The following is a 14,474-nucleotide window of genomic DNA, read 5'->3' on the forward strand; positions in this document are numbered from 1 at the left end:
ACCAGCTTCAAACAGCTGTAAAAACGATATTGTTTGTTATTGAAAAAATATTTCACAGCGATTTATATGAGTGATTCTCTACACTATTCAGTGCTTATTTTCTCACATAAGGCCAGACAAACGTTACTGTTTAACGGATGCCCCGCTTCACTTTTCTACCCACGCCCCCAAAAAATAAATCATATTGTTTAAAAAATATGTATTCTTTTTTGGCCAATTTATGCAGTGAGTTGTTCATATAATGCACTGTCTGCTGTCCCTTGAGGATTTACCAAGCTGATGCACGAGAATCAAAGACCAAGCTACCTCAGATCACACTTATATTTGGGCCTCTGATTGGACAGTGACACACACGCTCTGGACCTGTATGTGCAAATGTTTAATTTCTCTCGTTGGCACAAATTCAAAACAGTTGTAATCATGCTTAATGCATAATTTTCTGACCTATTAGAAGCAATTGATACCTGAAACAACAATGCCATCATCGAACCAAACGACTGGCAAGAGATCAGGGCATTCCTCAACAGACCCAATGCAAGCTGATAGTATTTTGGACAACCAGATGGAAGTCAACGTGAGTGATGACATCGAAGTGTGTCAGGCTCAGATGTATGGTGATTTTTGATTCATAACCTACATTTTACCCGTAGCCTACTGCCTGTAGTAGGCCGACAGACAACACCAAGACGGAATGTGTTTGAAGTTATGCGCCGCCGAGAACAGCTCGCATATTGACTGTATAGGCCTACTGGCCTCGTATTTAGTCAAGCTTGCTCTGTAATGGATTGATGCTTTTTTTCCCCAAGGCTACATTCATTTGACAGACCTAACTTGAATGATTGTCCCTCTTTCTTCAAAGTAAACGCCTAGTCTATGATAGGCCTATTCATATTTGTATTAATATTTTGTTAAAGCCTATAGGATATATTCAGGTAATGCACTCATTATACATTAACATTTCATTTGATGACAATTATTTCTTAAATTAGAAAAACACTAATATTCTAATCTGTTACCCTATATACATGACATTAAATTAACTTTTTATCCTGTAGATGATAGGGATTGGATTGCACTTTTTCCAGATCTGCATTCATTTGACAGACCTAACTTGAATTATTGTCCCTCTTTATATGAAGCAGCCTATTTCTCCTATAAAGTGTGGTCTATGATAGGCCTTTTAATATTTGTATTGTATTCATATTTTTGTTAAAGCCTAGTAAGGCTATATTTAAGTAATTCAATGATTACACATTTTGTTGATATTTTTTTATTAGAAAAAACACTTTTATATTGTATTCTATTATACATAATATGTTAATAATACTGTTATTGATGTTCAGAGATATGTTCAGAATAAAGAAACTGTCATAAGATATACTGCCCATTGTGTTTCATTTCTCATGATTTTAACAACTAACATTGTAACATCATCTGCATTCTTTTTCAAAATAACACAGGAAGGATTTCCTAGCGTAGGTTTTTGTTTGGAATAATATAACTCTTGAAGCCCACATTAGGCTCAGATCTTGCACAGGTGCGTAGGACAATGTGGTAAAGTACTCATTTATTCCTTCTCCACTACTTATGAAAAACCCTCTCACTTGGTATCAATTTGGAGTCCATTTTATTTTGGGGGGGATTATTTATTTTTGGGCTCGCTCGCCTCACTTTTCTAGAAACAAATTCTGTTAAACAGTAAATCAACTTTGTCCTGCCTAAACTGAAATTGAGGGAACAGTGTAGAATTTTAGCAACTGGGAACTGACAAAGCAATTTCCACTAGATAACACAGCCACAAAGTCAGAACCGCTTTCCCATTTTGACAACAGATGCCACTCAGGCGGAAAAAATCAGTAGGCTAATATTACAGCCAATCACAACACTAAGTAATACTGTGAAACACTATCATTCCACTATTAGCGCCAGATACATGTACTGTATATTATTAACATTTTCTGAAATTACAATGCAAAAACTGTGTAGCACCTTTAAGAAGACATTTTTTGAGAATGTTTTGTGAACCTGGGCCCTGGTGTTGTGCAATTCAGCCTGATCAAATGCAGACTGTATCCATAAATTGTTTTCAATTAATTAATTTCTATGACACGTGAGTCTTTGATATGATTCTTTCACAACCATATTCCTTTTTCCATCTGTTCCGCTCTCTGTCTCTCCTAGCCCCCCCCCCCCCCCCCCTCATTCACTCACCATCATGGTTGGGGTTCCCCAGTGTCCAGGGTTCGTCTGAGTCGAAGTGGGTGTCCCCTCCGATCCCAGGGCCCGGGAAGTAGGCGTGGGCTAGGAACCCCCCCTCGCCGTCGAAGGGTGAGCTGTCACCGTGGAAACCTGAGGTGAGATCAATGTATTTTAACTTCAAAGTCTACATTAGGAGAACGGAATTAGGGCAACACTGACATACACTGAGTACACAAAACATTAGGAACACCAACTCTTTCAATGACATAGACTGACCAGATGAATCCAGGTGAAAGCTATGTTCCCTTATTGATGTCACTTGTAAAATCCACTTCAATCAGTGTAGATGAATGGGAGGAGACAGGTTAAAGAATGATTTTTAAGCCTCAAGACAATTGAGACATATTGTGTTGTGTACCATTCAGAGGGTGAATGGGCAAGACAAAAGATTTAAGTGCCTTTGAACGAGGTATGGAGGTAGGTTCCAGGTGCATTGGTTTGAGTGTGTCAAGAACTACAACACTGCTGGATTTTTCACGCGCAACAGTTTCCTGTGTGTATCAACAATGGGAAGCATTGTAGGAAGAAATGGAATCAACATGGGCCAGCATCCCTGTGGAATGCTTTCAACACCTTGTAAAGTCCATGTCCCGACAAATTGAGGCTGTTCGGAGGGCAAAAGGGGGTGCAACTCAATATTAGGAAGGTGTTCCTAATGTTTTGTACACTCAGATACAGTTTCCTCTCCCCAGCACCATTCAATACAATTCTCACCTGAGGCGAAGATGATGGTGATGTCCACGTCACGCCGGCCGCTCTCCAGGGCGCTGTAGGGGACGGCCTCGAAGCGGAGCGGCGTCACCCCCTGCCACACATCGAACGCACGCCGGATGGCATCGTGGGTCTCTCTGGCGCCCACTTTGGGCGTGACGTTCTTTATGCTGAGGGAGGAAGAGGGGGTGAGTCAATTAATAATATATTTGTATTTACATTGACGGCATGTTTTTACAATAAAGACCTGGGCCCAGATTCACAAAACCTTGTTAAGAAGAAATGTCTTCTGAACTGCCATTTTTTCCTTAACTATAGACTTAAGAAGAAAGTTAAGCAAAGTTGCTATTCCTCCAAAAAGTTATTGGAAATGTTCTTGCGCAATTTCTTATGTTTCTCTTTAAGCAACAAGTTAAGAAGAAATTAGATTATTGAAAATAACGTTATTGGAAATGTTCTTAATTCCAAGATAGCTAAACCCTTGTCTTAAACTAAGGGCAGTGAGAGAAAAAGCTCATGAAAGCAATTGAACATGTTTAATTCACTCACAAACTTCATCTGAAAGTTTCAGTATTGATTATTTTAAACCCAAGAACATGTTTTAGAACCGTGATCTCAGTACGAAATATGCTAGCATGATTGCCATTGCTAGCTAGATAGCTAGCTAAAACGGTTGCCTAGCAACAAACATCTTAAGAAGATTCGTAAGAAGATATTTGAGAAGTTCGTAAGAAAATCATTCAATCTTAAGATATTGTTGAGGAATTGCACTTATTAACTTCTTTTTTTTTCTTAAGAATCTTCTTAAGTTTTTGCATAAGAAGTGTTTTGTGAATCTGGGCCCTGATGTTAGGAGAGAAATAGATGTTAGGAGAAAAAAGGAGACAAGAGTGAGGGTTGGATGGTACCACCAGTTAGACAAGAGCCAGTTGGTAAGAAAATATAAGAGATTGACAGTAATTGGAAGAAGATATTTAACTCCTTGCTACATTTCACATCATGAAGACGAAGCTTTAACACAAAGCAGCCCCCCACAAATACAGCATTTTAAATATAGAAAGAAACCGACAGCAGCACATATCTGCCCAAATTCAAACCACCTCTCGCACTATTGCCTGGAGAGAAAATTCTCTAAAATGGATGATGAGGCACTCTAAAAGTTTCACTTTTAAACTATTCCAACAAGCCCAGAAGCTTTCACTGCACTTTTAACATAGCTGTCGTTATCAGTCGTTTGCAGACAGAGAGAGCGAGAGAGAGCGAGAAAGAGAGAGAAATCTTCTTCCCCTCATTTTCTCTCCCCAACTCATTTTCACAGAGAGAGTGCAGCCAGACAGCACAGCCAAGCTGACTGACATTCCATTAGAAGAGGTGCCTCATCAATTCACATGCAAGAAGGAAGGAAGGATTTGAATAAATTGACAGAGTATTATCGTCTATGACGGCTGTAACCTGTCAATTTCCCACTGCACTGAGGAGGACCCCTCATCCTGCTCTCTCAGATCCCATTAGCAATCACACGTGATAAGATGGGGAATTTGAATATTTTGGTTAAGATTATTGGATGATTTACATAGAGGATTTTAGAGAGAATTGGACGAGAGAAAAGTTGTCCTCATCCTCGATCATCCTTGCTATTAAAATGAGGCAGTTTGTCTGCTGGTATTCTTAAAATGCAAACGAAAGCTAACTGCAAAGGAATGCAAGGAAGAAGAAGGTTGAAAAACATTCCATCACTTTATTCTGTTCTCTGACTTGACTTCTATTTACCCACAAACAACTTTTCTTCTGTGTATATCAATTTGTGTGTGTGTTTGTATGTGTGTGTGTGTGTGTGTGTGTGTGTGTGTGTGTGTGTGTATGTGTGTGTGCCCGTATGTGCTGTCTCCAAGGCAATGCAGAGGGCATATGAGACCAAGGAGAAAGAGAGAGGAAGAGAGAGGAAGAGAGAGGAAGTGAGAGGAAGAGAGAGGAAGAGAGAGGAATAAAGAGGAAGAGAAAGGAAGAGAGCACAAATTAATAGCTACACTGACAAACATGGAACCCTATAATAACCGTTGACTAACGTCGCTCACCTGTAGGTGATATGTGTATGTGCTTGTGCCGGCCTACGTCTCTCACCTGTAAGTGATGTGTGTTCGCTGCCACTTCTGCCCCGTCAGCGCGTACCTCCGCTTCCGCGACCTCGAGTTGCCCTTTAGTTTGTCTGAATTCCCACACCTCGGCCTCTTCATCCAACTAAGAAGGAGGCAGGAAGTGGAGGTTGAAGAGGAGAAGGAAAAATAAGGGATGGGGAAGGACAAGAGTTGGTTAGATAAGCACAAGAATGTGGTGACACACATATACCTACAGGATGTTTAACTGGTTATATTTGATGCCATAACAAGCACTACTCTGAACTAGAATACCCTACATATTGCCTTACATACTGCAGTTCAGTGGACAATGGGACAAGTGGTTCCCGCTGTAAAATAGAGCTGCTTCCTACTACCCCTAATAACCCTACTACATACAGTATATACCTTTTTCAAAAGTATACTGTATATCAGAGATCATCAACTAGATTCAGCCGCGGGCTGATTTTTTCTGGAGCAGATGGTCATGGGGCCGGAACATAATTAGAAATAATTTGTACACTGCAAACTGACCGCAAGAAGCCGAAACAGATATAATATTTCACTAAAACATAATCATTTCAAACCTTGCTTTGTATAAGATCACATATATCTCTCTATTATGCGTGGGAATACTTTGGAACAGATTTCCAAAATGTAAATGACTTGGAGCTGGTTTGCTGGGTTTTTTATTGTCCAACAGTAAAACAAATAAAACAATGAACGTATTTTATTTATTTTTGGCTCAGAAAACTTTGGGGGCCAAATAAAATCACCATTTGGGGAACACTGGAATACATATTACGTTTTTGAGTGCCAAACAAAAACACATGAAGAGTTTCATTCCAAAACGCGATATATCCATTTTCAGACATATCTTGTGAAAGCGATAGAGATATACTTTTTTCATCTTACCACGAAATGGGCTAGTCAAAAGACAACGATGATTTTTTGAAATATATTGCAAGGTAATTTTATTTTAGAGAGACAAATAATCATGTTTTGTGGTAAAACACTATAAATCCACCCCAAACAATAGAACTCCAATAGAAAAAGTATCCCGATTGGGTTTCAGACAGTATCAATACATAAATAAATATTAAAATAATCAATTTGTTTAAACTATATTGTGCAAATATCACATAGCCAGTTTATTGTATCCAGAGGGTGAATTTAAGTAACTTTTTTTGGGGGGGTAGAGGTTTTTTCGTTAGGATAAAGGGAAGCTTTTTCAGTTTGATTATATACACATTAGGGAAGGATTTAAGGAATAATAAGGACATTGAAAGTCTGTTGCAATTAATTTTGACGGTCAAGGATGGATTGATTCTTATTGTAGAAAGTTTCCTCTTTGGGCCAACAGGAACAGAAATCACAGGCTCCAAACTGTCAAGGGGATTCATAACCAAAAGGTCCACGACACTCAAGAGCTCAAAGCTAACGTAACGCTAGGTAGCCAGCACAGGAACAGCTGAGAGTGACAGCGGTCTATGACCGCATCTGGCTGACTAAGCCAGAGGTTAGCCTAAATTAATAAAATAAGGTTCTGATTACATTCCTAAGTGTGGCAAAAATATTTCGCGAAACCTAACTTACAACTGAACAGACAAATATAATGGAAATTATTCGCTAAATGACTGACTTTTGCGGAAGCGGCAAAAACCATATCGAACGTTCCATCTATCTGGACAGTGGATATAGCCAGAAAGATTTTTTAAATATTGTTCTAATTCTAGATATTCAGTTACATAGCTTTTGCCCTCCTGTAGCTCAGTTGGTAGAGCATGGCGCTTGCAACGCCAGGGTTGTGGGTTCGATTCCCACGGGGGGCCAGTATGAAAAATGTATGCACTCACTAACTGTAAGTCGCTCTGGATAAGAGCGTCTGCTAAATGATGTAAATGTAAATGTCTATTTTTTATATTCCCCATGTAATGTTAATGGATCGCTAACATGGCTGCCATAGAATTTTGAAGTGTCATGTAAATGCCTCATAATGCAAATTCTGTTAAAGGGAGCTAACATAGCTGCCATAGTGTCATGTAGTGTCATGTAAATGCATCCTAATGCATAAACCTCAATGTCCCATCTCTCTAAACACATGGCTCTGGTATGAAACAAGTGTGTTGGTTATTTCATTGAACAAAAAACTAACAAATTCTAAAGCACACCTAAAGTAAATGTTTTAAAAGTATGAGAACAGCCACAATTCATACACATAGAAAGGGAACCATGAGCATTCAATTCAGAAGAAAACATACAAATGAGAAAAATTGGCGTTTATCACGTTTTGGAAATAAACCCTTTCATATTATAGTACTCCACAAAAGTTAATGTATTACCATAAAAATGTGACATCTAGTTGAATGAAATGGTTCTTTCCATTCTGAGAAAAAGTGGTGAGACTGAGTGTTGGCCAGGCTTCAACGACTGATCTATTTCCATTCAAACCCATGTAACACATATGGAATACTGTGCTCACACATAATATGTAAATGATAGAGCCTCACCTTAGTGTGATATCACTTCATCAATTAAGCAAGAAGGGGAAGAATGAAAAGTGTTAAAATCTCACTTGGCACTGGACTGCTGGTTAGAGGTGTTGGAGCTAATTCGGGTAAATCAGTGTAGGCTACAGATATTTATCATTGGTGATAAGAATTTTTTTTGTGTTCCTACTTTCACTGATATATTCAGTTCCATTCTGATTTTAAGTAATGAAAAATGGTTTATTGTGATTTAGATGACTCAATGGTCCTCAATGTGAGTGTAGATGTGTTTATATGTGCATGTGTCCATGTGTGTGTGCATGTGTCTTTTTGTTTGTTTGTGTGTGTGTGTGTGTGTGTGTGTGTGTGCGTATATGTCATCAATGTGGTGTACAGTACATGTGTATCTGTATGTTTATCTACTCACTCTGTGGTCTTCTCATCCAGTGTCCCTGTAACATTGAGGCCATAGATGCGCTGCATGGCTGCAATGGCTTGGTACATGGTCTGGGCTGAGCGCAGGACAGCCATTCTGGGGTCTGTGTGGGGCAGGTAGCCATACTTCTGTAGCCATCCCTACAGGAGACAGGAGGGGAGGAGAGAGGGAGAGATTCATGCATTGCTGTCCTTATTCATATCTGAAAGAAAGCTGACAAATTACATGAGTTATAACAAAGCTACATTTTGGTAATTGTCACCAAGAGAAAAATGAGAGTGAGAAAGGTCTGTCCTTGTTCATAAAGTCTCTAGTATGAGTCAAACTGATCTCTGCATCAAATAACTTTTTATTTGTCACATGCGCCGAATACAACAGGTGTTGAATTTACAGTGAAAGGCTTACTTACGAGCCCTTCCCCAACAATGCAGAGTTTAAAAGTAAGACAATTTTTTTACTAATTAAAAAAGGAAATAGTAACACAATAAAATAACAATAACGGAGTAGTGGTACCGAGTCAATGTGCAGGGGTACGAGGTAGTGGAGGTAATTGAGGTAGTATGTACATGTAGCAGCATCTGTGAAAAGAGTGAAAGAGTGTGAAAGTGTGTCTATGTGTGTATGTGTGTGGCGTTAATATGCATGGGTGGGTTTTGTGTGTGTGAGCGTATGTAGTTTGTGTGTGTGTGTGTGTGTGTGTGTGTGTGTGTGTGTGTGTGTGTATGTGTGTGTTGGGGTGTCAGTGTGGTATGTGTGTGGGGGTAGAGTCTAGTGAGTGTGCATAGAGCCAGTGCAAGAGAGTCAGTGCACTTTTTTTTTTTTTAAGTGGGTCAATGCAAATAGTCCGGCTAGCTATTTGATTAACTGTTCAGCAGTCTTATGGCTTGGGGGTAGAAGCTGTTCAGTAGCCTATCATACAGAGAATCTCTGCATCATACAGTTCAGGTTCATCATTGATGGAGAACTCTCAGGATAGAAGTACCTCTGTTCCAACCTGAACATTGTTAGCCACATCCTACATTATACCCACATGCCTTCCAGAGTTTCAGTAACACTTGTTATCTATAACAACCACTGCTCAAAGCTGCCACTCACACACAGTGACACTGACAGAGAAAGGGCCTAGTTCAGGTTAATATTTTCTGCATATTAGGATGGACAGAAGTCCAGTATTCAAGGATGAACATTGTAACCCATATGGCTATGCTCAGTTACCCACATCCTTTCCAGTAACATTCACTCAGTGTTTCTGCCTATAACCATAATCTGCCACCCACACAGAGTGACACTGCCACTCCTTCATTCAGTATAGATTGAGTGTCGTCCAGGGGTCATTTTTAGGTCCAATCCCTGTTGATGGGATCCGAGAGCCACAAGGCAGCTAGGCAGGCGGCCATGCTCCACCACAGCTGTCCACACGCCAACCAGCTGCTGTTGCGTCGCCATCACCATCATTACCCAGCCTATGAGATGCTCCCGCTAATCCTCCATCTATCTCTCCCTCCATCCCTCCCTCTCTCAATCCCTGTTTCTCTATCGCTCACTCTCCACTCCTCATTGAGCCAAACATCTTGTTGTTGTTTGTCCATCTTACCACTATCCCTTAATCAGATGTAGCCAATGGTTGGTTGGTTGGTTGTTTGCTTTGTCTGTATATAGCTAAGGCCCAGGTTCTGGTTCACAGCACAAAGGACTGAATAACAAATTTGATTGTGCCATTTGACTTGAGGGATGGGATGAGAGAGAATAGCCTACAGTAGGCTAGGCCTATACAGATAATATGACAGCAGCAATTAATATGGTACAAGATATTCAACCCTATCCTATTATGCAACTTGGATCACATCTTAATCTGCACAACCATAAACCCACCAAATTTCCCTTGACGAATAATAGTAATTCATAGCATAGTAGTGCCTTGCAAAAGTATTCAGACCCCTTGGATTTCTTCACATTTTATTGTGTTACATAGTGGGATTCAAATTGATTTAATTGTAATTTTTTTCTCAACAATCTACACAAAATAACATTAATAAAAATGTAATAACTAAAATATAGTCGTTGCATAAGTATTGAGTCAATACATGTTAGAAACACCTTTGGCATCAATTACAGCTTTGAGTCTTCTTGGGTAAGTCTCAGTGGTGTAGCGGAGGGTATACGCAGGTATAAGCCATATACCCACTTTTTTTTGTGGGCATTGCATATACCCACTTCTTAATCCCCATGATGCGTATCAAAGTAGTGCAAATGTTCCAAAATACAATTTGAGGGGGAAAAAACATTCTAAAATGCGAGCCACACATGCTAGAGGTTTCATGGACAGAGATGGAAATATCCATTAGAAATTTAGAAAGCCATGATATCTAAAGATGCAACAACTATCATGGGTTGCTAATATGATTAGGAGAATGCCTTTGGCTGCTAGACAATGAAAGAAAGTTGATTTGAGTCTTTACAAAATAATTGCTTCCACCTTTCTATGGTGGGATTTGGGCTATAGGCAAATTTGAAGCAAGGTAAGACAGGCCTCATAATATGAAGTAAAACATCCAGATCTCAAACAATTAAGGAACAGGAAAAATATAACGATGCTAATGATAGGCCTAACTGTCTTCTGGTAGATGGAAAGGCTTTCCCAAAAACCTTCTCAATTACAGTGCATTTGGAAAGTATTCAGACACCTTTACTTTTTTCCACATTTTGTTATGTTACAGCCTTATTCTAAAATTGATTAAATCGTTTTTTCCCTTCATCAATCTACACACAATACCCCATAATGACAAAGCAAACACAGATTTTTGATTTTTTTTTGCAAATGTATGATTTTTGTGTTTTTTTTTAACGGAAATATAACAAGTATTCAGACCCTTTACTCAGTACTTTGTTGAAGCACCTTTGGCAGCGATTACAGCCTCAAGTCTTCTTGGGTATGACGCTACAAGCTTGGCACACCTGTATTTGGGGAGTTTCTCCCATTCTTCTCTGCAGATCCTCTCATGTTCTGTCAGGTTGGATCGGGAGTGTCGCTGCACAGCTATTTTCAGGTCTCTCCAGGGATGTTCGATCGGGTTCAAGTCCGGGCTCTTGCTGGGCCACTCAAGGACATTCAGAGACTTGTCCTGAAGCCACTCCTGCGTTGTCTTGGCTGTGTGTTTAGGGTCGTTGTCCTGTTGGAAGCACTCTGGAGCAGGTCTCCATCAAGGATCTCTCTGTACTTTGCGCCGTTCATCTTTACCTCGATCCTGACTAGTCTTCCAGTCCCTGCCGCTGAAAAACATCCCCACAGCATGATGCTGCCACCACCATGCTTCACCATATGGATGGTGCCAGGTTTCCTCCAGACATTACACTTGGCATTCAGGCCAAAGAGTTCCATCTTGGTTTCATCAAGACCAGAGAATCTTGTTTCTTATGGTCAGAGTCCTTTAGGTGCCTTTTGGCAAACTCCAAGCGGGCTGTCATGTGCCTTTTACTGAGGAGTGGCTTCCGTCTGGCCACTCTACCATAAAGGCCTGATTAGTGGAGTGCTGCAGAGATGGTTGTCCTTCTGGAAGGTTCTCCCATCTCCACAGAGGAACTCTGGAGCACTGACAGAGTTACCATCGGGTTCTTGGTCACCTCACTGAACAAGGCCCTTCTCCCCCGATTGCTCAGTTTGGCCGGGCGACTAGCTCTAGGAAGAGTCTTGGTGGTTCCAAACTTCTTCCATTTAAGAATGATGGAGCCCACTGTATTCTTGGGGACCTTCAATGCTGCAGACATTTTTTGGTACCCTTCACCAGATCTGTACCTCGACACAATCCTGTCTCGGAGGACAATTCCTTTGACCTCATGGCTTGGTTTTTGCTCTGACATGCACTGTCAACTGTGGGACCTTATATAGACAGGTGTGTGCCTTTCCAAATCATGTCCAATCAATTGAATTTACCACAGTTGGACTCCAATCAAGTTGTAGAAACATCTCAGGGATGATCAATGGAAACAGGATGCACCTGAGCTCAATTTCGAGTCTCATAGCAAATGGTCTGAATACTTATGTAAATAAGGTATTTATGTTTATTTCTATTTTTAATACATTTGCAAAAATGTCTACAAACCTGTTTTCACTTTGTCATTATGGGGTATTGTGTGTAGATAGACAATATTTTATTTAATTTCATCCATTTTAGAATAAGGCTGTAACGTAACAAAATGTGGAAAAGGTCAAGGGGTCTGAATACTTTCCGAATGCATTGTAAATGTTAACTAGCTACAAAGTAGCCCATGCCTACCTGGCAGAATGATATTATGATTATTTACATCAATCCAGTGGCCATTTGTTTTTCAAACTCCATCTCATGTGCGCTATAGAAATAACCAAACAACTGAGCAGTTGAATTAAAGGGTAACTACATCAGGAGATCATTTTTTAGGTATTTTATTTTTCCCAGACCTAAAAAGTGGTCTCCTGATGTGGTTTAAGCATTGTTGTGGACTTAGAACATCCAATTTAGTTGTTTTTCTATGGAAAGAAAATGACTTTGAGCGCGAAAACTGAAAAATCTTGAAAACCTGTGAATTTCTGACTCAGTTGACAGCCTAATTTATCTATTTCAATAGTAGGCCAAGTATTAACCTACTTGCACAGTACAGTTTGGGTTGGCCTGACTGTGAAAGACCAATATGCGATTCATCATTTTAGGAGCATAGCCTATGTCACTGTTTGTCATATAATTTTTCACACTGGGTGCCTTTCCCCCGCCATAGGGGCCGTTTGGGAAATGTTTGGCAAAATTAGAGTATGCCCACTTCCAAAATTAGAGTATACCCACTTCTCCAGGCACCACTGCACCATTGGTAAGTCTATAAGAGCTTTGCGCACTTGGATTGTGCCATATTTGCCCATTATTCTTTAAAAAATTATTCTAGCTCTGTCAAGATGTTGGGGATCATGGCTAGACAGCAATGTTCAAGTCTTGCCATAGATTTTCAAGCAGATTTAAGTCCAAACTGTAACTTGGCAACTCAGGAACATTCACTGTCTTCTTGGTAAGCAACTCCAGTGTAGGTTTGGCCTTGTGTTGTAGGTTATTGTCCTGCGGAATGGTGAATTCCTCTCCCAGTCTCTAGTGTAAAGCAGACTGAAGCAGGTTTTCCTCTTGGATTTCTGTGTTTAGCTCCATCCCGTTACTTTTTATCCTTAAACTCACCAGTATTTGCCGATATCAAGCATACCCATACCATGATGCAGCCACCACCATGCTTGGAAATGCCAATCTGTGCTTGAAATGTAATACTTGAATGAAGGACCTTCCAGTTGTTGTATGTATGGGGGACAGAGGAAGGGTTAGTCATTAAAAAATCATGTCAACCACTATTATTTCACTCAGAATGAGTCCACATAACATATTATGTGATTTGTTAAGCCACATTCTACTCTTGAAATAATTTAGGCTTACCTAAACAAAGGGGCTGAATACTTACATAACGACTATATTTTGGTTCTGAATTTTGTATTTATCGTAAAAATAAATAATAAAATATCCTACTTTGACATTACAGAGTATTTTGTGTAGATTGTTGACAAAAAATGACAATTTAATGCATTTTTATCCCACAATAAAATGTGAAGAAATCCAAGGGGTCTGAATACGCAAGGCACTGTATTATGATAACAAATATTGCAGTGAGATCGACTGAGAGGATGGGCGCTGGACCATCTCGTTCATGGTCGCCCATCCTCCCTCTCACCCGCCGTCCAAAGCAATGGAAAAAGCATCGGATGTTGTTTTTCTGACCTGTCAAAAATTATAGAACGGATAATAATTTCGACGTTCCGTGCATCTTGAAACATGCATCAGATACAATGTTGCTATGTCATCCAGTCATGCTCCGGTTATAATGTAGCCAGATAAATAACAGCAACCCTCGTCCACAGTCAATGATTTGTTTCCACGCAATGCTCTGCCACTCGAGCAGAGGAGAGTGCACGGTCATTTATGATGAGCCACGGCGAAGCACTAGCAGGCCATTCATCTTACCTCAACGCTGAACTGATGAAGCTCTTCTCCGGATGCGGCGCATAAAATCCACAGCAAGAAATGCAAGCAGAACGCTGCTGCGTAAAAACAATCCAATGGTTTTCTTTTAGAGGAGGATACTAAGGTCATAATGACCCGTTTTTCCCAAATGGGTTATTAGGAAAAACCGCCCGTCGTCTGATTTGGTTCGTGCGTCAAATGAAGAAAACCATCGGGCGAGCTGTCAAAGCCAAATTCGGTGACGTGCATAAAAGGACGGCCGCGGTGGTTTTGTCAACCGGATAAAGTAAACCCAGATGACATGTATTATTTTCTCATGTTAAGCTGTGATAGAATTCGGCATGTTAGCTCCACTGCCCCCGTCGCTGTTATTTACATAGCTGGTTTAGTTTATCCAGCGGCATCAATGGCCATGTACAGTAAGCATACCTTCGAGTCTACG

The 14,474-nt window shown here is 40.2% G+C and overlaps 1 protein-coding gene across 1 annotated transcript in view; it reads right to left on the reverse strand.

The window, feature by feature from the left end:
• The window catches only part of LOC311150810 (matrix metalloproteinase-16-like), a gene marked incomplete at both ends in the record, with an annotated part of 60,984 nt that extends 46,823 nt beyond the window's left edge, over positions 1–14,161 (reverse strand). Inside the window, 5 exons of the mRNA XM_084188345.1 lie at positions 2,212–2,349; positions 2,974–3,140; positions 5,092–5,208; positions 8,001–8,149; positions 14,033–14,161. Coding sequence (XP_084044471.1) covers positions 2,212–2,349; positions 2,974–3,140; positions 5,092–5,208; positions 8,001–8,149; positions 14,033–14,161 — 700 coding nt within the window. The remainder of the gene's footprint in view (positions 1–2,211; positions 2,350–2,973; positions 3,141–5,091; positions 5,209–8,000; positions 8,150–14,032) is intronic.
• Between the last annotated feature and the right edge of the window lie 313 nt (positions 14,162–14,474).

This window comes from Coregonus lavaretus, assembly GCF_964263955.1.
Source record: "Coregonus lavaretus genome assembly, chromosome: 23".
Taxonomy (NCBI): domain Eukaryota; kingdom Metazoa; phylum Chordata; class Actinopteri; order Salmoniformes; family Salmonidae; genus Coregonus; species Coregonus lavaretus.